The sequence below is a fragment of the Barbus barbus genome, assembly GCF_936440315.1.
Source record: "Barbus barbus genome assembly, chromosome: 1".
Lineage (NCBI taxonomy): Eukaryota > Metazoa > Chordata > Actinopteri > Cypriniformes > Cyprinidae > Barbus > Barbus barbus.
The window spans coordinates 44,348,597-44,374,086 of NC_136729.1; the positions used below are offsets into that span (position 1 = coordinate 44,348,597).

At 40.0% G+C, this 25,490-nt stretch overlaps 1 protein-coding gene across 1 annotated transcript in view; it reads right to left on the reverse strand.

The window, feature by feature from the left end:
* The window catches only part of LOC306868788 (peroxisome proliferator-activated receptor gamma coactivator 1-alpha-like), a 38,668-nt gene extending 13,419 nt beyond the window's left edge, over positions 1-25,249 (reverse strand). Inside the window, exons 1-7 of the mRNA XM_079415160.1 lie at positions 25,086-25,249; positions 21,635-21,814; positions 5,542-5,736; positions 4,483-4,605; positions 3,438-3,774; positions 1,740-1,785; positions 1,490-1,563 (exon numbers count right to left, since the gene is read on the reverse strand). Of these exons, the coding sequence (XP_079271286.1) occupies positions 1,490-1,563; positions 1,740-1,785; positions 3,438-3,774; positions 4,483-4,605; positions 5,542-5,736; positions 21,635-21,814; positions 25,086-25,133 (1,003 nt within the window). The 5' untranslated portion in view covers positions 25,134-25,249. The remainder of the gene's footprint in view (positions 1-1,489; positions 1,564-1,739; positions 1,786-3,437; positions 3,775-4,482; positions 4,606-5,541; positions 5,737-21,634; positions 21,815-25,085) is intronic.
* Positions 25,250-25,490: the final 241 nt, after the last annotated feature.

Below are 25,490 nucleotides of genomic sequence, written 5' to 3' on the forward strand. Positions count from 1 at the left end.
TTTTATGACTTCGGAGTCCCATCTGGCTTTACAGTGACTTGTAATCAGTTAATCTGGAATGATCGTGAGTAAAGACATAGGAGTAAGAAGGGTTTAAGGTAGTCTATAGGACAGCAGACAAATTATAGGAGAATGTAAACTAATGCTCAAAGAGCTTCAACAAAGCACTATCCCTTAGCATTGAATACCAAATCTGAAAAGAGGGTCTCAGCTAAAAAAAAAAAAATTGTGTAGCTTTCCTGAGTTTTGCATTAAACAGTGCTGGATTTTGCTTCAGGTTAGTAGGCACAAACTCATGCATTAAATACAAAGATATATGAACCCTTTAGCCTTGCATAAGAGGCTGTAAAGGTGACCTCACATGACTCCTAAATCTTTAATATAGGGAATCAAGAACTCTAATAGCTTGTAGAAGTCATAAAATTCCTCAAAACGTGCAGCTTCACTAAACTGCTATGACATGATCCACATTTGAGCAAAAACACCAAACACAGAGTTACATAGTACCCTCGGGCTAGGTCAAATCTGTATACTGAGGGCTATTACCTTGTAGTAAGTGAATACCAAATGGCCCATTCACTAAGACACATTGTGAGAGGGAAAGGGCAGCCATATTGTTTTTATTGACCTGAAATGATTAATCTCTGCACGGGGGATACAGAAATAATTACCTGCATGATTTATGCTGAGAGAAAGAAAGTGAGAAAGGGGAGAACTGCTGAAGAGCTGTGTTTCAGCCCCAGCTGACATACACTTCGTCTGGGTTTAATTACTTTGGGTAAACAATATGTAAAAAAAAAAAAAAAAAACATTATATATATGTGTGTGTGTGTATAATATATATATATATATATATATATATATATATATTCCCCTTTAAATTACATAAAATGCTTTGGCTCAATTTCACAAATAGGCCCTTCTCATAAATAGAAGAATTAACATAGGAAATTACCTTAAATGTCTCTAATCAAATTCCCAGACAGTCTGAAAAACAAGGATCCAGATAATATCGGCAAAACCAAATTGCATGGCAAAGCCAATTAAAACAATAATAACGCCACAACAATTTATCTCTGATGTATTGAAGCAGTGAGCTGCCCAGTCAAGAAGCATTAAAGTCTAAATGAGAAAGAGAGAATATTAACTCTTCAAAGGAGAAGAGTGAAACTTTCCAATAAATCAGCCAAAGCATGAAAAAAGTAATCAATGAAGGACTGTGTAAAATTCTGACCATGTTCCATCAGTTCACCTTGAACCTTTCACTTTAATTAATCTATCAAAGTACGCTTGTAGGAGACTTTTACCTTTGCCAAAGAAATTTTATTTTTTACTAGTGAATGATAAAAAGACACCCAGCAAGGTATTTCAGATCAACAACCAGACAAACGGAGGAAAGGGGAAGCTTTTGCACCATTCATCTATCTGTTTTAGGTACAATTTTAATTTTAATTTCTTGGTTATGAGCAAAAACTCTGTGTTTATTTACCTGGGGTTCCACAGATCTCCACACTCAATGTGTGTTCAATGGTTTTGTTCTCAAACGGAGATCCCTTGTGGTCACTGTAACACAAAAGAGAAAAAGAAATATATGAAAACAGGGATGGAGTGCTGAAAGTGTTTGTGTGAGCTTACAAATGGAAATGAAATTAACAAAATGCCTCATCGTTGTTGTTGTTTTTTTTTTAGTTCAGATTTTGTCTTCTCTACAAAAGTTGTGTAAAAACTCTCTCACTTACTTTGGAGACTCTGGGGTCAAAGGAAGTGGCAAGATGGTTGGTTTGGCTGCAGAACACAAAGGAGCATGGGTAATTAATTTACTAGTTCACACTGTACCCAAGATATTTCAGGTCCACATCTATAACTAATATCTTAGACTTAATCAGTGACAGCAATGATGTTGCAAATCCAACCCTGTGCTGAAAGGCCAGATGACACTCCAGCCAGACAGAAATTTTGGGAAAAACCAATAGTTGGACTAACTTGACCCCATAGTTTTTGTCTTTATCTGACTGCATACTTTGTGAGGCAGGATGGAGTGATGGCATGTGTTCAGTTCCCCAGCCCATCATACAAGATCCACCACATTCCAACAGTCAGAATGAGTAGAATACGTAAAAAAAAACAAAAACAAAAAAACACACTATGACATGAAAAAGAACGGCTCAAATGTTTCATACTGGTACTAAAATTAACTCTTAACAAGATGTTTTGCATGCAATTGAAACCAAAGCAGAGGAAGAAGAGTCAAGGAAGCGTGTGCATTTGCCTGAGGCTGCGACCATCTCCAACTGCAGCTAGGGAGTATCTCTGAGTTAGACAGCTATATTACGGCAGCATGAGAAATAAGCTTTTCAGCACAGATCTGAGTTTGAAATTGGGCGACGTGATAGTTCAAAGTGTTGCAGGCGTTCCCCGTCTTTCATTTATAATTAATCTACAGACAAAGGTTTGTGCCAATTTAGAGGTTTACGCTTTGGAGCCGCATCGGTTTTTGCTTCCAAGTAAATGTTAGGTTTTGGTTAGCGCGGTGGTTAGTGTGGTCAAACTGGAAAGCGGTTAAAGGAGGAGAGGCAAAGGAGAGAGGGCAGGGATGCAGCAATGATTACCTAACATTGGTGGGACTTGGTCATCGAGGTGCCTGCGGAGTGCCTGTTTTTGTGAGTCGGAGGGCGTGAGCTCTGGAACTAAAGAGTCTGGGAACAATGGGCTTGGCAGGCCCTGTGAGAATGACATGGGGCTGCCTATGACATCATCAAAAATATCCTCCCCGGCTTGGCCCACCAGATCATGCAAGCTGTCTCCTGTCACCTGTTCTGGCATGCTCAACCAGCTCTCTAGGTCTAATTTAAGCTCTGCCGAACACTCAAGATTGCTCTGGTCGGCCACACTAAATACCTGCTTGTGTAAGCTAGGTGCCTCTCTAGGGCGCTCACGACTAGCTCGCTCTAAGTGTCTGTGGCTCTCTTGGACTCTAGAAGCCGTGTCTGGTAGGTCTCGCCCTTTATTCTGGGGGAACTGCAGGTGAGCCCGGTAACGGGCTGGCCTGGGCCTGGAGGTGAGCAGCTGACTGAGCATGGGGTGCTCTAGCTCTTGCCTCCTTTTCCTAATGGTCACCGTGACGTGCCTATTAGCACAGCCAGCCTCAGCCAAGCCACCCGCCTCAAGGCAATGACCACAGCTGCCTGCATGACCCGTCTCTCTAGGCGGGAGAGAGTAAGAGTGCATGTACCTAATAAAGCGGGCAGCGGCCAAGCTGCCTGGGTCAACACCTGGCTGCAGGCCTGGCGGCCTCCCCTCTTCGCCGGAGCAGGCATGGCCACAGCCGCCTCCATGGGACAGCACAACGGGGGCGGAGTTCCCCCCTTGAGTACACCGCCGCCACTTCCCCGCCCCCTCACCAGCCACACTACACGTGCCGGCTGCCTGGCTCTCACCTCGCTGGGCCTGCACTGCCAGCTGCTGCTGCTGCTGCTGTGATGATGGGGAGGCAGAGGACGTCTTCTTTTTGGAGGCGGTGGAAGAGGAGCAGGACGACAGGGAGGAGAAAGAGGAGGTGGACGAGGATGATGGAGAGGAAGAAGATGAGCAGGAGGACGTGCAAGCCCCTCCTCTGTCCTTGCAGCAACCTGTCCAGGTGCTCTTGGCTTCCCTGGCTTTGGTCTGGAAGGCCTCGTCGCTAGAGGTGAGGTACTTGAGCAGCTCAGTGCAAGGGCGTCTCATGGACCTGTTGGGACAGGACCCTCGTGGTTTGCTGTTCCAGGGGTTTTCTGTCTAAAGAACAGAAATCAGAGAGAGAGAGAGAGAGAGAGAGAGAGAGAGAGGTCAGAATGAGCATGGGATGTAACATAGGGAGATTAGAACGGGGGGTTAGCGCAGAGGTGGTTTAGTCTCCCAAAAGGCAACGTGAGTGTACTTTGCCCATCATCTTAATTTACGCGGTCTTGGAATGGCTCCAGGAAGATCTGCACACAGGCAGCAGGAGGAGACAGCAGTGTCCTCTGGGACCCTGCCATGTGCAAAGCTCCAGAAACAGAGGAGTCAAAGTCATTATGGAAAATTAACTCCTCAAAGAGAGCTTGCGCATGTTCGTGAGTGTGTTTGTGTGGAGGGGAGAGAATTATGCATGATGTTCACCTCAAATAACTACTAATTTTTCTTCTAGTTTACAACATGACTGGGCTTGTAGTAATAAATCATTGTTTTTGTCACAACGAGACCAACAACGCTAATTCTATCAAGACATCTCAGCTTTTTCTTTTTCAAGGAAATGAGATGGTGCCATTCAGAAGTCCTGAACGTCATCAAGGGTAACGCAACTTCAGTTGAGACACCTCCATCACACACATAACTCAATCAAGCTTTAGCTCCCTGGAGGGAGCAGACTATTTGTATAATTTCACAGAAAGGAAAAATTACATGGAATTAGCTGATGAGCTCACACACCAGGCCTTTGATGCAAGAAGTGCAGCGAGCAGCTACCTTGGCAACAGCAGGTGTTGGTCTGATCCGTTGGTTGCTGGCTGCATGGTTCTGTGCCTTGCCACCTGGGTATTGATTATAGCTGAGCTGGGAGTTAGCAGGCGCCAGGAGGAGCTTCTTCAGCTACAAACAGAGCAGAGAAACAGATCACGGGGATTACAGCTATGAATTTAAAACAAAATGCAAAGATATTGCAATACTTTTGCATTTACTTTACATTTATGCATTTGGCAGATGCTTTATTCAAAGCTACTTACTTTGTATCCAAGGTATACAGCTTATGAGTTTATGCATTTCCTGGGAATCAAACCCATGACCTTGGCAATGTTAACACATTCTGTTGTTCCTGTATATGGTCTCTTGTAAGCTAATTTTTGCTTGTATTGTTTTCAGAGAATCCTCTCTCTAAGCATCTTCAAAGTTGACAAACTCATTTATTGATGACAGCAGAATCATGTGAGTGTTTTGAAAAACATTTTTGCAATATATGACTGAATATGTGAGCTGCAACATTAAACTTTATTTAATTTTGCAGGCTATGAATCAGATATATCAGAGTAACGCTTTGGCAGCATGTCAAGCAGAGCAGGTGAAATGATTTTTCTGGGGTGCTCAGATTGTAACTAATAATGAACTTTTGCTGTTAATACTATTGAGAAAGTGCAGATTAAAACAGTCACTTGATTAAATTAAATTATTTTGGCATATTTTTCATTGTTTCGGCTTGACAGTGTTGTGCATTTCCTTTTTTGCAGTAATGAACAATGCAATTAACACCTCAGGAACACTGATCTACTTTGATTTGCTGTTTCAACAGCACCGTGACTATGTTCTCTGTGCAGACATCAATAGGAGACTGCTGTCTGGCGAGTTTGTACCCATTTTTGGTGACAGGCCTGCAGCATCTCCTTATCTGATGCTAGTGAAGACCAGACAGAGAGAGCACAGTGAAACACAGTGGGACCAGAGAACGAGGGAAGGAAACAGAATGAGAGGGCCATGCGTCATGGCGAAATAGGATTGGGCACAGGGGAAGCACAGGCTGGCAGGGTCTCTTACCAAGGAAGGCTCCTCTGGCTCTGGGGTGCGTGGTGAGCCGTCTGGGGTGGAAGGACAGCTCTGATCACTGGCATTGGTCACGTCCCCATCTGCCAGGGCCTCGAACGAAGGCAACCCGTCTTCGTCCACAGGGATACTGTCCAGGGTTTCTGTGAGCACTGCCAGCAAGTTGGCCTCATTTTCCTCATCTATCTTCTTGAGGGGGGCAAAAAGAAAAGGGAAAAGAAAAAGAACAGTGTAAGAAAATAGGTTTGTAGTAGTGGCAGATTTTGTCTGTTTTCATACTGGGTGGAGCGGCACTCCATAATCGCTAATAGAGGATGGAATTTTTTTTGCTGCATCCAAATTTTTTATTTTTTATACCACAAAATCTCTTTCAACCACAAATTGCCTAAGCCACTGAGTCAGCACTGTCAGTCATACATTAAACATGCAGCTTACTGGACCAAAATATATCCCCTAAGAAACCCATTAACTGAGCTGACACACAACAACTACCCAGGGAAGTAGCGAGAGAGTTAAGAAACAATAAGAGGGAAGTGGAGTTCCTCCAATCCCTAATTCAGACGTCTCAAATGGCTCAACCAAATTCAAGATGGAAATCCATAGATAAGGAGCCTTATTGTGACTTGAAATACATGCAATTTTTTGAGCATCTGAAGTGTGATTACAGAATCAAATGCTAAATGCTAAACTCTTTGATGTTCCTGTCTCTGTATCTTCCACAGATGGTAACGCAGGAGGAGCAGTATCCATGGAGCGGTGGCTGTGGAAAAGTCGCAGGCACTGGAAGTTCCAGCACCAAAACCCACGGGACTTTTTTTTGCAGAAGCAATTGCAGAAGATAAACACCAAAATTGCTGGGGGATGTGGCGTATGCAGGCCAACAAGGACAAATCCTTTTATGCACACCACAGGATTAGTATCGCTTGCTGATAGCATTCGGGCACGATGGTGGTGGCTGCAGGGGGACTGTCCTCTTTAGATAGAAGTGTTGCGTTGCTTAGCCTCCGGTCCCATGTGCAACGATCACCCCGTTTGATCCCTTTTCTATTAATAGTTTCCCACGATTACACACCAGTGTGTTCATATGCTCATGGGAGCTGCTTTTGAGACATCAAAACAAGGCCATTTTACTTATCTCACTCCATTTAAGAGATTTCGGTACTGATAGTGCTAACGTTTGATTAGCCACTGACAGGGAGGAAAATGAGTTCATAATGCCCTCCTTGGGACATATTTCCTAAATCTGAGTTTGAATTGATAACAGATAAAAGATTTGCAGGGGCTCCTGAGTTGTGACGTAAAGCGGCTAGAAAGAAAATCACAGGCTGTGACTTAGCCTGCTGTTTAATGGTTGGCTAATAATGTCCTTTCAATGAGCTATGCCTTTTCTGTCTCCCCGCAATTTGTCTTCTGCGACTTCATAAAAACCAAGGCAGCTACTAAAACGGAGGGCAATAACAATAAGCATTTCCTTCAAGCTAATTATAATCCTGGTTATTTAGGATGACTTCCCATAGATGCTCATCATTTGATTTACAGAGGAAAGCTTTTATTCATTTGGGGATTTTCCTTTTGGAAACAGCTTTCACAGTATCAGCGTGCAGCCAAGTAAGGACTAGCAGTTAGTAAAACTAAAGTGTGAACTCTTGGTCAGACTTTATCTAGCATGACAGAAGGTACTCCAGGGTTTATACAGCAATCAAAAGTTCTGCCAAAAACCCCACTCCTCTTACAACATCGGTTATCTCTCGGTATTCTATGAAACAGGCCAATAACCTTTGTCCTCCATTCAGACACATAATTCAAAGTGTAACCAACACCAGCAAAGTACATCCAACCCTGTGCCAGAGTGGCTAGATTTTCCAGGCAACCTCTGAAGCTGTGTCCGGAGCCATCGATTGCCTCTGAAGAGAAACGGTCTGAGGAAGAAGGGAAGAAAAATAGATAGGACCTTTCCCATTCCGCTTAATGGACCCCACCGAATTAAACAGATCTGAACAATTGTGGGCTAATTGTGGGATCGCAATATATTAACCTGCTCTAATTCTAAAGGGTGCCATTCATGGCTGTTTTACCACAAATGCTTCAATTAGCCATAAAACACACTGGCAAGCGCTCGGCAGTCACACTCCATCTAGCTCCCCTCCCTCCCACGGTACTTCAGAGGCACGCCAGCGCTCACCAGTCATTCATTATCATGTACGCTCTTTTGTTATCAGACAGGCTGTCTTTGAAATTGTCCTTGCATTAACTCTTTTATTGAGTTCCACCTAAGCCATTGTATTTCTGAGATATAACTTATACCACTGATAACAGGTAGCATGGTCCTTTTCTTTTGCTCCAACTTCACAGCTGGAACAAAATTGGTCCGATATCATTTGAGGATCTGAGCGAATACCCCACAGGTAATGAAAGAATGTTTGTGAACCATCACAAGGAGGACATTAAATGACCTAGAATGTGTGGAAAAAGGTTAAAGTGAAGATTTATGTATTTTTCTTTCTCTTTTTGTTCTCTCTGAAACCAAAATAGAGTTTGTAGCGGTCACAGCATTATTCAATATTTGTCTGTAATTTTACCTTTTCTAGCTGTGACCCAAACAAAGTTTGTACACCGTTCAGAATTGAACTGAGAATGCCTTTTAAATTTCAATTCAACTTCTGAATTTGAAATCAATTTGGATAGCAGTATTGAAATTATATAGAATTGGATTTATTACAATTGGAATTAAGAAAAACTGTCAATTTTAACTTTAACAAGCAAGTTGGTTGCATGTTAACTGGACAAAGCTTCGTCTGACAGGTTTGAAAAAGATTTTAAAAACTTGAAGGTTTATAGGCCTTACAAAAAAAAGAGATCTAATTCCATAGCTAACAAATCCAAGTGATATCCTGCATCATGCAATCTGTGCCTGGTCATAGAATTGTGGGTGGGACGAGAGAGAATACATGTCAACATCCAGAACTCCAATAACACAATAAAAGACCTCAAACCATGATATTGTCCCTCACATTATCAAAAGCATTCTAATGTAAGCCTCCCTCAATAAACCTAACCATGTACATGGCACTGCCGTCATATGTCAAACTCAAAAATAGGATTCTGCCAGTCGAATCACCAGCACTATTTCAAACCTCATTTCCCCCGCAAATGATCCTGCACGCTGGGCACTGAGGCATGCCTGATCCAGAGGCAATGATCACAGAGACGGCAAAGATTAACTTTTTATAACCCAAACCAACATTACCACCCCCCTGGCCAGAAGCTTGAACAGGTAGCAAATCAAGCTCATCAGCAACAAGTTATTTTAGCATGCTAACAATCAGAATAATGCATAGTGAAGAGGGAAATTAAAATAGAATATTGCTAAATTAATGTGTGCATGCAAGTGCCCACAAACAGAGCTGCAAACAAACAATTTCTACCTAGAAATATTGCTCTCTTGCACAAAATGAAAGAGTCTAAATTAAAAAATAAAAGGCTAGCAACAAACTGACATGATCTAAATGGATGCACTGATGATAAAAGAGAGGAAGAGGAGTCTGCATGCTGTTTTTTAGCTGTGGTGCAACAGATGGCCCACAGCTCTGTTTCTAATGCAATTAGAATAAACTTAGTTTTCGGTGCTCAGACATATTGATGCACTGCTTATTTTAGAAACTCGCCCTATAATGCTGACACTAGGGTGCTCGGATTCCTAAAGAGCTGGAGTCTAAATATTTTAATGCAGCGGAGAAAAGAAAAACACACATCGTTATTCCTTTCTGAAACGTGCATGCAAACAGAACTTTGCTTAAGCCTGAGGTGGCAAATCTGCAGAGGTAGGCAATCTTTTGTGACGAACATATACAGGATGGTGATCATTCTATGATGCGCTAGAAAATACAAGTAAGCAGGAAGGGTAGGATGAAAGGAAACCGAGTCCCGTTTCGTTCCAATGCAGCAGGAACTGCCATACATGTGGAAACAAGAAAATGTGGACATATAAAAAGTTTAAACGTGTAAAGTCACCCTTTTCTCTTGTTAAAAGTGCTTTGTTATCCTCCGGATCCCCCTCTGACCTTTCAACGTCTGGTAGGATTATGAGCAGCACACCGGTGGTGTGGCCCGTCATTTGTCACCCTGATATCAGCAGCGGGGCACATCATCACCAGCACTGCACCAAACACGCAGAGGAGCGACAACAAAGAAGAAAGACGAAACTACAGTACTCTTTCTTTAATAAAGCACGTGATAACTGCACAAGGGTCAATTGGCAGCATACGTTTGTATAAAAGCAGAGGGCAAAAAAGCACTTACAGACTGCATGACTGCATGCGTGTGTGTGTGTGTATTATCACAAACACCTGCTATCGTACAAGTATCCATGAGGAACGAGTGAGGTTACAGACTCCAATATATATATAAAAAAAATGTATGGTAATTGAAACCACCAAATGTATGTGGAAATGCAGTCAATTTGATTCGGCTGCAAAAGGTCATGCTATTCAATTTACACTCAATGCTGAGTACAGTAGCCAGCAAAACGCCTGAAAGCAAATGATCTTATCAGACCCCACTGCAACGCTCTCACCCCAATGGATAAAAGCTATTTGCTGATTACTAAATAAATCCATTATCTTTTACCTTGACTTCCATCTCCTGTAGGTGAGGAAAGATCTACCAGACCTTGACTTTGTGAGACGATTATTCCCATTAGGTTTCAAATGCCCATTAAGCGTTTTTTTTTCTTCTCCTTTTTTATATGCATGTAAAGTCTGGAAACACGCTAGATGTTTAAACAATATCAGCTTTATCAGTTTTTTTTTTTTATTTATTTGTTTGATGACTTTTCTACACAAACTATGAATGCATATTTGCACACACACACACACACACACACACACACACACACACACACACACACACATGTTGGGTTTCCATGTTTTATGGGGACATCCCATAGGCGTAATGGTTTTTATACTGTACAATCTGTATGTGCTATTGCCCTACACCAACCCTACACCTAAACTTAGCCCTCACAGGAAACATGCTGCATTTTTAGATTTTCAAAAAACTTTATGCTGTATGATTTATAAGCTTGTTTCCTCATGGGGACCAAAAAATGTCCCCACAAGATTAAGATTTACTGGTATTACTATCCTTGTGGGGACATTTGGTCCCCAGGACGTGATGAATACCAGGTGCACACACACACACACACACACACACACACACACATACACATACACATACACATACACATAATATATAAATAAATCCAAAACCTAGAAATACATTTTTTACTAGAGGTTTATACATAATTCCTAAACTTCTCTGTTGGTTCTAAATCAAATTAAGTTTCTCAAATCAAGAAAACACTATTTTAGTCTTGCTACTTCAAACTTTCAAGCAAATTTCAGGTTTTATTCAAAGTGTTACTTGTAAAATTCACTAGCAATTTCAGAGTCTCTACACACACACACATTCATTATAAGCTTAATTAATCAGTAAAGGTATAAGGTGTGATGACCCAATAATCTCTAAAAAAGAAAAGAAAAAAAGAAATCTGGATCAAATTTAATTCATTAGTCAGGCATCACAGCTGCCAAAGAGGCTTGCCTGGATGTTACGTGTATATATTGCCATAATTATGTAATCAAAAAGAAAAACATATTGCTGGTGTTGTAAAGTAATTGCAAATTACTGTAATGCATATAAGCCAAGAAATGATAAGGATTTATGCACACACTTTTGGAGGCACTGTGTTTATGCATGCATGTAGGCCTAAAACTTTACAAGGTCTGGCTTGGCCTGGGCTAAAAATTAAAACAACAACCAAAACTAAAACTAAATTTGCTTTAGCAACGCACGTCTTCACTTAAAGACAGAAACTAAGTGATAAAAAAGTGCATTTTTACAGCACTTAACTACATCTTTTTACCACTGAAACACAAAGAGTGGATATCACACTCAACATTTTCACATTTTTTATTTATGATAAATATCATGGAAATGTTGTGGGATGAACTACAGATGGAAGGAGGAATAAGACTGTCTGCAACTGGAAAACTTATCCTCAATCAAAACTTTGGGAATATATGTTACATTGTTTCATTTTACCTGGCAGACAGAGCTATTAAAAGTGCTCATGGAAGTATCAAATTTATCTTCTTCAATGCAACCAATCGGCTCATTCCCCATTGCAAAAATTTAGCATTTTATTTGTTAATTTGCCCCCTCCGTAAAATCGTGCAGCGTGACGCCACTAAGCTGCGTCCGAAACACTCTGTACCCTGCAGTGCATAAGCCCTAAAAGAACCAGCGTTCCTGGAATTCAGAGATCCAAACTCCCCCTCCCTGCCATGCTGAAGTATTAAATAATCCAGGAATCGCCTGTACCAGGACTCACTTTCTCTTCCGTCCTAGAGTTGAGCCAGACGCCTGGGGCTTATTGGCTCAGCGTTTCCGGCCAGGTTAGAAAGAGACAGGCCCTGAAAGGCTCTTAGAAGAGATTAACATCCCAGACTAAAAATAGCCCAGAATGGTTATCCCGCACTTACAACTGGTGACACATTACAAAACTTGAATATTACCGTACCGTGTGGGTTTGGATGCTCGAACACATCCATGCAGTTAATAATGCAAAGCTTGTGTTCAAAGCATGAACATACAGGCATGATGTAAGCAATCATTAAATCCTGGAGTAGTACTGGTTGTACTGTCCATGTAGGATATTTATTACGACCCAGATGAAATTTGGCACCAGATCAGTGCGACTTCCAGCACAAGCGGTCTGAGCCAGACTCATAAAACATGATTTAAGGGGATGCGCATTATGTCCAAGGAAAACCCTATGTGTAACTTGCCCTCTGAAATTGCAAATTGGTCTCATGTGTTACACCACCTGTGGTGCTTCAGTTTTGGGTAGCGGCTGTCAGCAGACACTGAACTGGCAGAACACAGTGTGTCCCAGAGTAAAGGATGCTAAACCTTGTTACAGCCATTTGAACAGTACCAGCATGCCACACAAACAAATGGGAGATGTGTGTTAAGATCAAAGCTTAAGATAATTCATCCAGGTGGTTTGAAGGAATTAGATAAGATTTGTAAGCAGATATAAAGTCTTGGTAAAGAATTATCTTCAACATAAAGATGACAGCCAGATTATTGTGGCTGCAGTGCAGCATCAGATAATTCTTTTTGGTACTTCATGTACCAAGATATTCACATGGTACTTCAAAGAATATTGTGGCATCGAGAAATGCATGTGACCACATTATGTTTGTAGTGTAAATGCTAATCTGTCCTCATATGCTGCAGATAACAGTAAAAGGCCGCCTACTCAGCTGTCAATCAAGCATTGTGCTAAAACAAGGTTCAGTTCATACTCGACTAAAATAACTGAGCAAGTCTGTGGCGAGATAAATTCAGTGAGGAAATGCGTGCTGTTTTTTGCACGTTATCAACATACATTTGCAACATATAAGAGATGCAGTAAGGGATGTATGCGGTCGTTAATCCTGTGATTACAAACGGTCACAGGAAACACATTTTAGCTAGTGATGCAGAGAAACCAAAAACATTTGGACAAAACTGCCAAACATTTGATTTTAGGTTTTGCGGAAATAGTTTTAGGGGGCTGAAATCATTAAGTTAGCTAGATTTTAAGACTTTGACTGTCAGCATCTATTTCGTGGATAACACAGATATGCTACAAGACATAAAATGTTAATATTCATTTTGGTATTCCCCACGACCAAAATTAAACTAGAGTAGCAAAACTTAATCAGTTGTTTGTTGCTGAAAAACTTCACTACAGCTGGTTTATCACCTGTAAACAAGACACCCTGAACAATATACTGAGTTGACCCTCGCAAAGACCCTCCAGCCCCCACCCACCTTAGTTACTGTTGCTGTCTGACAAGCCATGGCGCACTCACATCATGCTCTCATGCAGTGAAAAATACATTACGGAGCAAAGAGGACACTGACAAACAAGACAGAGTAGACTGTCAGCATTAAAATGGTCTTTTTGTTAAAAAAAATAAATTCAAACAATAAATAGCGTTTTGAGGCTCTTTAATGTACCGTATCAGATCACTGTAGCACCTCAGTTTAAAAGGCACGTGAACCGATCGTATTTTCATATTTACTTAAAGCACAAAATAAATATGAATGAACATCAGAAGGTATCTTCTTTCAACTGCGGAAAGACGTCAATAAACACCATTTTTCAAGTTCTAGTCCACCAACGTTAATCTACTCTCCTGTCTGGTTTGTTTGTCGGACAAAATGGCAGGTTCTTTGTTATGATTGGTCAGATCGCCTGCTAATCAAGTTCCCGGCGAATTTTATTACCAATTTTATTACCAAAATTTTCTTTTCAGTTTTGGTTTTCACCTAAATGAAAATTAAGTTTTCATTTAACCCAAACATTGAAACTGAAAATTAATAATCAATTAAGCAAATTGATGTATTTTGTTCGAGTTGACTAATGAGCTACAAACAATGAATGGCTTTCCAGAGGTAAATGCAAAACTGAGAGAATGATTGACATAAAATTATGCATGAAATAGATGCTGAAATAGCAACAATGTGCCATTGGAGAAGCATTTACTAAACTTCACTGTTTCATCCCTCCATAACTGGTCAAATATTTTAGGTTGTTGAAATGTAATGCATGCAAAACTAATATTAACAAACAAGGTTTTTTATGTCAATAAACACCAATAACAGGCACAGTGTAATTTAAAAAAAATCCTTTCCTTCTTTTTTCTCTTGCACACACAGACTTTGAATTCCCTTGGTAACAAATTCCCCCCATTCTCTCTCTCCCGCAGGGGTGTGTGGGGTGTTAAATTGGTTCTGTGATGAGCATCAGGTGGCTAAGAATCAAGATCAGCTGAGGCTACAGACCCCCGAAGAAAGATCTCACATGCAACTACCACTTTAGACAGCAAGGGATAGGAAAGCAAGCATGAAAGAATAAAAAATTGCTTCGTGGACAGAGAAAGATGACAGAAGCATGGAAATGAATACAGGACAGAAAACCAGAGCCTGAGAAAGAAGCAGAATGCAAGAGTACGCAAGCAAGCCGAGCAACAAGCTTTATGTTAACTTGTGCTTCTCCAAACATGCCCTGCGGGGACTATTTTCCAGCTGCAAGTGATGTTATCCTCCCTCTTCTTTCCCTCCTCCTCGCACTCCCTTGCTGTTTTCCCCATATTTCATTGCAAAGTGAATATATTTGCTTATGCCCGCTGGATTTCAGGCTCTCTCTATGGTTGTTTGACAAGCTTCACCGCCAAAACTTCAGAGGCTCCTTATTGATGACAGGACTCTTGTCACATTTCCAGACTATTGCAACTAAGAGTTCAACCTGGTACGGTTGTGAAATTGCCCAAATCTTTTTGATGCGCTTTATATGAGAAACAGACTTCAAATGTGTGACGAAACAACCCTAACCAATTACCTGCACTGACCAATGGTGGCACCAATGCCACTACTCAAAATACCTATTTACTACCTAGGTGTCCAGTCCTGCTCCTGGAGGGCCACCATCCTGCAGCGCTCAGCTCCAACCCTAATTAAACACACCGTAACTAGCTTATCAAGGTCGTCAGGATTACTGTAACCCTCCAGGCAGGTGTGTTGGAGGAGGTTGGAGCTAAACTCTGCAGGAAGGAGGCCCTCTGGGAGTAGGATGGAGCCGTGACATACAGCTAAATATACCTGCAGCTCATGCAACATGAGAGATACAACCAAGGAAATTCACTTAAGCATTCAGATTCACTCTGAAGCAACAGAAAAGCTCATTATTGTAGTTGTCAGGTGACTAAACATCATACAAAAATGACAAAACCAGCTAATACTTAAACTAAAAAAAGCTGACATTAAATACAAATATTAATAATGATAACATTGCAGCTAAAGCAAAATGAGAGATATAACCATGAAAATTCATTAAACCATTCAGGTTCACTCTGAAGCAACAGAATATCTAAATTTAGCTGTCAGGCAAGTAAACATAATATAACAACAATTATTAAGAAAAACAGGTAACACTTTACTTAGAGCCTTTCTGTATAATGCATTATAAAATTAGTTTTAATGCATTAATTATGCCTTGTAATGCATTGTACAATCTCATTAATAATTGTAACCACATACAATATAACACTTATCAATTCATTGTTACACTATGCATTTTAAATTATTTACAGCAAGATATAATGTATTACAATGCACATTATAAATAATTATAATGTATTATACCCTTTAATAACCCTTTATAATGCATTATACATAAAAGCTTTAAATAAAGTGTAACAACAAAACATTGTTGATGTTGTTATTCCTAACTAATTCTAAAACTATTACATCATTTTTTGGTAACTGAAATAGAGCTGAAATAAAATTAAAATATCCATACTGAAAGAAACTGCAGTTTTTGTAACTGAAAAAAAAAAAAAAACCTGAAATAAAATAAAATATTTATAATGATTACACAATGTGTGTACAAATGCGCGTGCGTGTAAGAGTTCACTTGAGGAAATCACATTATACAGCACAAAATTATAATATGCTTGGCCCAGCTGAACTTATGCAGCTAAACTGATGGTATGTTTTCAAATGTCAGCATAAATTTGCAAATTAAAAATGCGAAGCCATCAGCAGTCACCGTTAACACCATGTGCGTGTGTCTCGGCGTAGATATGCTTGTGAGTGTTTTTCTGTCTTCTGAGAGACGTAGGCCTACAGTAGATTTGGACGATTTGATCTGGGTTTCTGTTTGTAGATTTACAAATGACTAACAAGCGAGCAAGAAGCAAATAGTGCCTGTTTACATGGATGTGTTTATGTGTAAGTGTGAATGTGTGTACTTGGGTGTGTGTCTGATTTATTTCAGCAATTAATCTCGCTTTCACACTTCGACATCCGAGCCTCCAAACACACACACCTACAAATACACACTTTGGCTCATCTCCAATAGCTAGGTCAGAGTCTGGTCAAAGTTTTGACCGGTCATCGGTAACTGCACTCACCTTACAAAGCACAGCCAGTGCTTTCACTCCACGAACAAGTTGTAATTCCAAACACTCGCTGGCAGCATAGTTTCATGTTTGGATATAAACATCACACGACCCGGCCGAACAGCCTTGGATGACCTAATACAGTACAGTCTTTAACAGGGAGTTATTTTGACTAGGTGTCAAGTGCCCTTAAAATAAAAGGCTGCGGCAATCACTTGGAGTCTGGGAGTGTTCCATTCCACACATCGTCCATGCAATGGAGAGAACAGCGAGAACTCCAGCCTGGATTCAGAGCTAAATGCCATCCAAAAAGACATTATGTTACACTCAAGTCACCTGTTTAGATGTATATCAAATGAGAGAGCGATCAGGACTACATCTAGGACTAGACCTCTGCTTAAAACATGCCCTATAACATGTTTTAGTCACAGGATTGCTGGAGTTTTGGGCAGAATTACACTGAACAAATTACTAAGAATTGATCAGTTCTTCTGCAAACAACTACACATTTTTTACACACTGTCTTTATATACCAACACCATTTTACTTGCTAATCAAGCCAACTTAATGCCTAAGTGCAAATTCTTGGTTTTCTCTTCAATTGTGTTACTTTTGCTCATTCACTATTCTGCACTATTACAAAGCTGCAATGCTAGACCATGGTATACTTTGAATTGTGTTGCATACATTAATAGAAATAATTCATATTTATCTTTTTTCAACAAAAATCTTTGGTTAGAGAGTCGGACTCGTAATCCAAAGGTTGCGGGTTCGAGTCTCGGGCCAGCAGGGATTGTAGGTGGGGGGAGTGAATGTCCAGCGCTCTCTCCACCCTCAATACCACGACTGAGGTGCCCTTGAGCAAGGCACCGAACCCCCAACTGCTCCCTGGGCGCTGCAGCATAAATGACTGCCCACTGCTCCGGGTGTGTGTTCACAGTGTGTGTGTGTGTGTGTGTGTGCACGTTGGATGGGTTAAATGCAGAGCACGAATTCCGAGTATGGGTCCCCATACTTGGCAGTATGTCACTTCACTTCACTTTTTCTATTTATTATCAGTAATGAAAACAGTATAGGCTCATTGGAAATACGTGTGAAACTGCAAAAATGCACCTATCAGTTTCCTTCAGAAATGAACACTAGTGGCAGTAAAACACCAACAACTTTTATTCTTTTTTTACACAAATAAAGATTACGTGGCAGATTATTGGTTATCATGCAATTCTTTGCACAATATTATGTTATGACTTCAACACACTTTCAACATAGTGCATGATATGTAAACTAATGCATTTAGAATTTTGCATTTCTGACATAGTAAACTTGCTTGATTGCTCACCTGATACAGCCTTGCACTGCATTGCACCCTAAAACACAAGCTTGCTTCTACGAGTCAAAGACGAGTGTCACAAAACAAGCAACATAATATAATTTTGCAGAAATGGTGCTACTGGCACATTTTTTTCCAATGAGCCAGGGTTAAATAAAAATAATGTATAGGAATGTTTATTTGTACATCTGCCAATCATCATTGAATTACATTGCAGACTATATGTTTTGAAACTACAGAGATTTGATCACAAAACTAAGCATTTAAATATCATCTTACCAAGACATATTATTAGGAGACATAGAGTGACAACTGATATTTATATGCATTTTATGTAAGTAGTCTGCTATACTGTTATAAAGACCTCACTGATTCACAAGCTATTCAGCATGTTTCCGCCATAGAAATGTCAACATCTTCACGAAATTGTATATTTTTGCTCAGTTTGGGCCTCTGAATAAAATTGAGGTGTTTTTTTTTTTTCCTCCTCGAGTGCGAACTCCGTATTCTCTCTCTCTTTAACATAATGATCCGCTACCATCACTGTACCACCGTAGTACTTTTTTGCCACAGCAGCCTGATACAAAAGCATCTCCCAGGGACTGTCTTTTCTCCCAGGAATCTGTATATATCCTATAAAGAGCTATCTAACTTGAGTTTGCTTTTGAATTTCGTGAAAAAAATTAGAAAACTTGTGCGCTGCTTAACATTTATCACTATGCATGAGAAGTAAATGCTCCATTAAGGGAATACAAGCAGCTCAATACAAATGTAGCAGCCCTACACTTTCAACCAGTGCCTAATAGAGCAAATCTATTTGACTCAAAACATGGTTTTACATGTCTGAGTGCTTCTAACCTCCCCACGGCCCTGTTCCCGAGAAAGGGGCTGCCGGTGACAGGCTGACCGCGCTGTCAGGCCATCTCCCTGGGGCAGAGCGAGCTGCCTGTCGGCCCCCACCTCCAGAGATCCATTTTAGCCCCTAAGATGGGCTTGATAACTAGGGCTGAAATGCCGCTGAAAGGCATAAGCCGTCACGTCACACGAAATCTCTAGGCTGCGTTTCCCTGCCCGCCGCTATCGCTCACTCTCATCTGCCTGCCGGCTTGCCCCACACGGCCCTGCAATAATGGAACATCATGTACAAAATGTCAGGAAAGCGTAAGACATGAAATAATGAATCATAATCGTGAAAAAACCTTCATGTCACGTGTGTGAAAGCCGCATGTCTGTTGTGTATATCCAAATATATGTAAGCCTATTTGATGATGCTTTTGTAGCTGTAATTTTCTGTTTTTTGCATGATAAGCCTGTTTCATATGTGATATGTACATTTCTAAGGCCTCAATTATCAGCATGATCAGCATGAGTTTTTCAGCAAAAACTTTTCTTAAACCCTATTGTACGCAATCTGTTACATGCCTTCTGTTGTCTGATTGATAGTTCATACAGTTTTTAGTGACTGACAAAATTTCATTTTGGTTTTTGACCATATAAATGTCAGAATATAAAGCAAATTGCATATTTTTGCTCAGTTTGGGTATCTGCTTTTCCTCCTTGAGTATGAGTTTCATATTCTCATCATACAAGCAATAAAAGCAATGTATCAAACATGATACTCAACAAAAGATGCACATTTCTTTTTTAGATTTAGTCTAATGGTTCAATAATATATATATTATGTCAGAGCAGGCTTTAAATGGTTAAACATGGGTTTTTACTACTTTTTATGATGTACAAATCAAAGAATGAAATTAAAAATTTCTAAGGCAAACCTGTTAAAAAAGCTATTAAAATGGCCAGACCCTAAACAGCGCAGGAGGGTTGAGTCTCTGCGTCCGTGTGTGGCCTTCTTGTTGTGTGACATCACTGGACTCGCCAGGCCACCCATTAACTACACTGCAGTCAGACAGGTTAAGAAAACATTGCCAGGGGTTTGAATGAGTGCAACGGGAGGAAGATAAAGTCCTGCCAACTAGCTTTACACAAGAGCTGGCCATTCATTAACCTGTCTTCAGTCTGCTCTTGGGCACTGCACTGACCCACATAGGCCAGTATTGGAAATGCATATACAACACATTCATCACTATTGACACCTCATGTCCCATTTCACTGAACTAGGATCAGCTGCTTTAGCAAATTGTGCTTAAACTGAAATTTTAAATCGGGGTCTACAAAAACAGTCTGAAATATTCTATATCTATAGGAATTTCAAATACGCTTCTATCACATGAGCAGTTATGCATGTAAATTATTGTTAATTAACATGCACCCACACACAGTATTATTTTTACCACTTGTAATTGCGGGCCCTATAAAATCATTCTCCCACCATGTGGTCTATGTTCGTGTTTCAGACAGTCCTTCAAGAATTCCCTATCACACCATGACACAAACCCCCAAATCATGTGATAGACCCTGCACTATATTTGCCAGCACTCAAAGCAAAGCGGCATTATCATTTCTCTTCTCTATCTGCCCAGATAAGACAATGAACTAGCCAGGGCCAGGGCTGCTTTGTTTCAGCCGCCTCATTTCTTTTCCTCTGGACTTTGCTTTCTCTGTCAGTGACGAAGCACGAGTGCAACAGTTTAAAGTTTTACCTCTTCCCTTTTTCAGCATGGCAACCCTGGGCAGGAACAAGCCGGTTAAAAGTGGACCCACTAGATCAAGATGAGGATGCAGACTAGTTGTAGAATAAACTAGAACAGCACTGGTGAGTTCAATAGAGTTCAAGGACTGGGTTTTCTACTGGGAAACAGTACCATTACCACCAGAGTGTAGAAGTAAAAATGCCATTCATTTTCTCCATAGTGGAATTGATTTTAAACGATAATTAAAAGTCATTAAGGAAAGACCTACTGTGAATCACGAGGCTTCTGATCAATGACATTTGCTTTTGTTGAAGCCTCAGTCAGTATTATTTCAACTTATTTTTAAACTGATAGTTTAACAACAAAATTCCTATTTTAAAAGAGAAATCTCCACCAATCAGAAAACTGCAACAAGAAAAGTGCGCCAGCGAATGATGTAGAGACATTACTTATGCTCTCAAACTACTTCAATTTTTGTATGCAAAATATGTATCATTTTCAATAAATTTTAAATGTTGTTCAATAGTTTTGTATTTCATCATTTTTTATTTTTATTGTCATTCACAATGATTCATGGGATTGTAGTTTTTTTTTTTTTTTTCTCATTAAAGCCATAAAGTGCACAGTCTTTTTGTCTGATTTCCAAGTACAAAGTTTGCAAGTTTGTGATTCACTTCAAAGCTGGTCGGTTTGATTTAATGCTGATAACTCTTATATTAATATTTATTTATTTTTTTAATGAAGGGGAAAAATAGTTCCGGAACCAAGGCTACTGAAAAAGTGAACAGACACTGTTGCTCTGTATTATTACTGAACATTACTCGGGAACATCAGGAAGAAAGTGCAGACAAACAGCCATAAATTCCAGCCCAAGATTGTAGAAAAAGGTACAAACACTGACCTTAAGTATTGAACAAAGGTTGGGTGCTTATCATAATACCTCAACCCAATTATCAGACAGCATGGATACATGCTCATTCCTGAAGAGTAAAGCTCTGTTATTAACTAATAAACTGCACTGACTGACTATCCCAGCTTGTTAAGAATTCCACACTCCCGCAATATACTGCATGAGGCTGGAATCATATCTAATTTTACAATATACAAGCATGCACAATCAGATAAGAAAACCGCATGACCCTCTTTACCTCAAACAGGTTCGATGCTTCATTGCCATACTGACTGGAAATTATTTCTGATTGGTCGCTGTACCACTTGAGTCCTCCCAGAAAACTATCTGCATCGAGATCACTGACATCCAGCTCAGAGAGGTCAAGCTCAGGCAGGTCAGGGCAAAGGGGCTGGTCTTCACCAACCAAGGCAGCACACTGAAAGAGAGAGGAGATGGTTGAGCACATATTTGCCAAGATGTTAGACATCTTCATTCAGTGTTTGTGAAGAAATTAACACTCAGTTTCTCAAAAAGCCATGAATGGCATCATAATTATTTAATTTAGTTATGATGACATGCAATGTAAGGGTCTGTTTGATAGTAGAGTTGTTCAAATGGAATTCACCATGTTTTACCATTTGTTAACATTTACTTTGCATCATCTATGTGATCTCAAACACAAACGGTATCAACTGTTAACGGTGGGATCAACAGATATTAAACAATTTAACGTTGGTCAGGTTTCACAACACCTTGTATATGGACAGCAGTCTCTATATAAACATGTTGCTGGAATGGGCTTGTGAACCCATTTATTTAATGCAAACAAAAGGCCTGCCCACTCTAATAATAACAAATAAAATCAAATGTGAGATTAAAAAAAAGCCAATGCCTAACTTAAAAAGGCAAAATAAGGCAAACATCTCAAATCTATTTATTTTCAACTGCTTTTACAGATGTTTTAAACCAGTCCATATATAGCTATATATATATATATATATATATATATATATATATATATATATATATATATATATATATATATTTATTTTTTTTTATTTATTTATTATTTTTTTTTTTTTATTATTATTATTATTATTATTATATATATATATATATATATATATATATATATATATATATATATTTTTTTTTTTTATTGCTTTTCCTTTTTTAAATCTAATCATAAGTAAAACTTGGCAAATGATGCTTTGTCAGGTTTTACAACACTATGCATCATAATATTTAACAAAATGCTTAGTTTCTTAAAACAACATAGGCATGCTTTCATTATTTCTAATAAATCTGACATAATATACAAATGAAACCTTTGGCACTATGGCATTTGGGGCAGTTTGGTATTCAAGATGGAAGTTGGAAGATAGAATTTTTATTTTTTATTTTATTTTTTGAGTCCTTGAGCAGAACTATTTAAAGGATAAAATGAACTATGAGAAATACTGAAAGCAAAATATGATATTTCCATAAAACAACTAGGAAATTTAACACTTTCCAAATTTAATTTGATCAGTTTAGCTGTCTTTATAGGCAAAACTTTGACAAATTGTTCCACAGCATGCACCAATATATCTCAAATCGCTGCACCTGTCTATTTGCACAGTGTGTGACTGATGTAACCAATAACTCTTCCTCTATTTGATTCATAGGGAGTGTAACTTTGCTACATAATTGAGAGCTGTGTGACTAAAAGCTACTCCTTTCACTACTAAATTTAGTACTAATTTAGGATGCATTGTTACAAATTAAACATACTAACAACCAAATGAAGTGAACTTAAATCTAACACAATTGCATATTCTTCATCTGTGCACATAGCATTTGCTGCATTTAGGAAACCACAACAACATAACCAACCAGAAAACAAACAATTCTGTGATTGGCTGAAGGAGGGGAGGGGCGGGCCGTCGTGGGGAGGAGCGCCACAACCACGCCCTCTGGTTGGTCAGGTACTATACTTCATATCACGGAGTAATGTTTTGAGTAAAATAGAGGTGAAGTAGAAGCAAAACCAACAGCAGCTCGCGGACTGTGCGCACAGGTGTATAGAGTTTTGACAAACGGCGGAGGGTGCTGTAGAGTGATGCATTTTGTGAAAAAGCGATACACAGAACAGTAAAATGTTTATTTTGTACAAATATTGTATGAAATGTGTTACCGTCAGCGCGCGTTAACCACTGATACCGAGCCCAAATCCTATTACTCTGCTCTTTTCTCGGTACTATTGACAGAAATGTCACAACAAGTAAAATAAAAAAGCGAGACTTTGCTCGATGGCAGCACGACACAGTTTGTGCCGAAGAATCTCGCGTCAAACTTGATCACCGGTGTCTGATTTAGTTCAGATCTATTTATGACACAAATCCTGTCCTTCCGCTGTCACAGATTTATAGACAATGCTGAGCAAATGATAAAATCACATGCATCAAATGCCTCTGCATCTTGTTGAAAGCCTTCTCCCTTTTCCTCTCAAAATACGGACACGTTTAATCACGAGCACATGCAGAGAGAGAGAGAGAGAGAGAGAGAGAGAGAGAGAGAGACACCTGGAAATTATATGATTAGAATTGGAACCGAGCAGCAATTTGCTGATTGTGTTTAGATGGATTTATGCTCCGACTGAGACGCTCAACTGACCTTTGAAAATGAATATAACAATAACGCAACGTGCACACCTCGCATCACAGACAGGTGCCTATACTGCGCAGCAATATATTTCTATATAGTGAGTAAAAGTTTCAGATAAGCATGCTGGAAACACTGCTTTATGAATATCTGAAATGGTTAAAACTGCAAAAACCACGACGCGGATAGATAGATAGATAGATAGATAGATAGATAGATAGATAGATAGATAGATAGATAGATAGATAGATAGATAGATAGATAGATCTATGATAATAATAAAAGTGCGACATTATTATCCATATCTTACATATCGCCGAGTGAACGTCAAACACGTTTAAACTAACCTAAAATGTCCCGAATTGCAATGATTCGCGCTATAAACGATAAACGCCATGCACAGCTATGCAATCGTTATTAATGTATTGCATTGGAGCAACGCTTAACCTTTGCGATGAGGTCTTGATAAATATAAAGTAAACGAGCTTCAGCAGCTTTTCTTTGCTTTACAGCACGTATTATCCAATAATAAATCCAGCAAGCGCTCCGCATGCATGCAGATAGCCTTCTCCGAGACTGTCTCTGTGTTCTAATAGGAAAGTTTCAATGCACAATACCTGACGCGAGAACATATTAGTAATTCCAGCACATCGGCAGTGGCACTAGGCTCTTACTGAAGCAGATACCGGTCTCATCATCACCTGCGTTACAGCGAGCGAGCGCACTCCATCCACGGGCATGTCAACGCAATTTCCCACGACAAGACATCCTAAGTCACTGTTCAACTCCGACACAGCTTGAGAAAAGCCGCACGCTATCACCAGATAAATCACTGCACATACAATTTCTGCAAACAAATTAGACTTTATCACAACCCGGTGTATTCCCGTGCATTCAGAGCTCCCGTGTCTTCCGCGCATCTTACAGGATCGGTCGAATTAACATAACGGGAACTACGAGCGAAGCCTGTCTTGGACGTACCCTGCGATCCGTCTCCTCAAAAAAAGAAAGAAAAAAAATGTGTGCTTCTCCCCTGGAAAAATAAGTTGCACATCAGTTCTCACCTCTAGTTCTCTCCACACCAAATCCTGATTACACCTGTCCCACGCCATCCAGCCCCTGAATGACGGTACGAAAAAATAAAAAGAAATCACGGGCAAAAGAGACAATCCACTCGTTCCCTCGCGCCCCTCACTGACAATGAACCGAGGGCACCTGTCTTACAACTGCTTTCCATCACATGACAAAGCTATTAAAAGTAGGCAGGGGAGTGACTCCCCTTCGCTGTTACTCGCCAATGACGTGCTGTAAGGAAGGAGGAGTTTGGCACGCGCATAGTAAATCTTCCCAAACTATAAAACCACTCGCTCCTCTCAACATGCCTCTAGTAGTGGCTAGGGTTGGGAACCAAGAACCCGTGCTGTTTTTATAAATATCACCGGAACCGAATGGGTCTTATGACTTCTGGT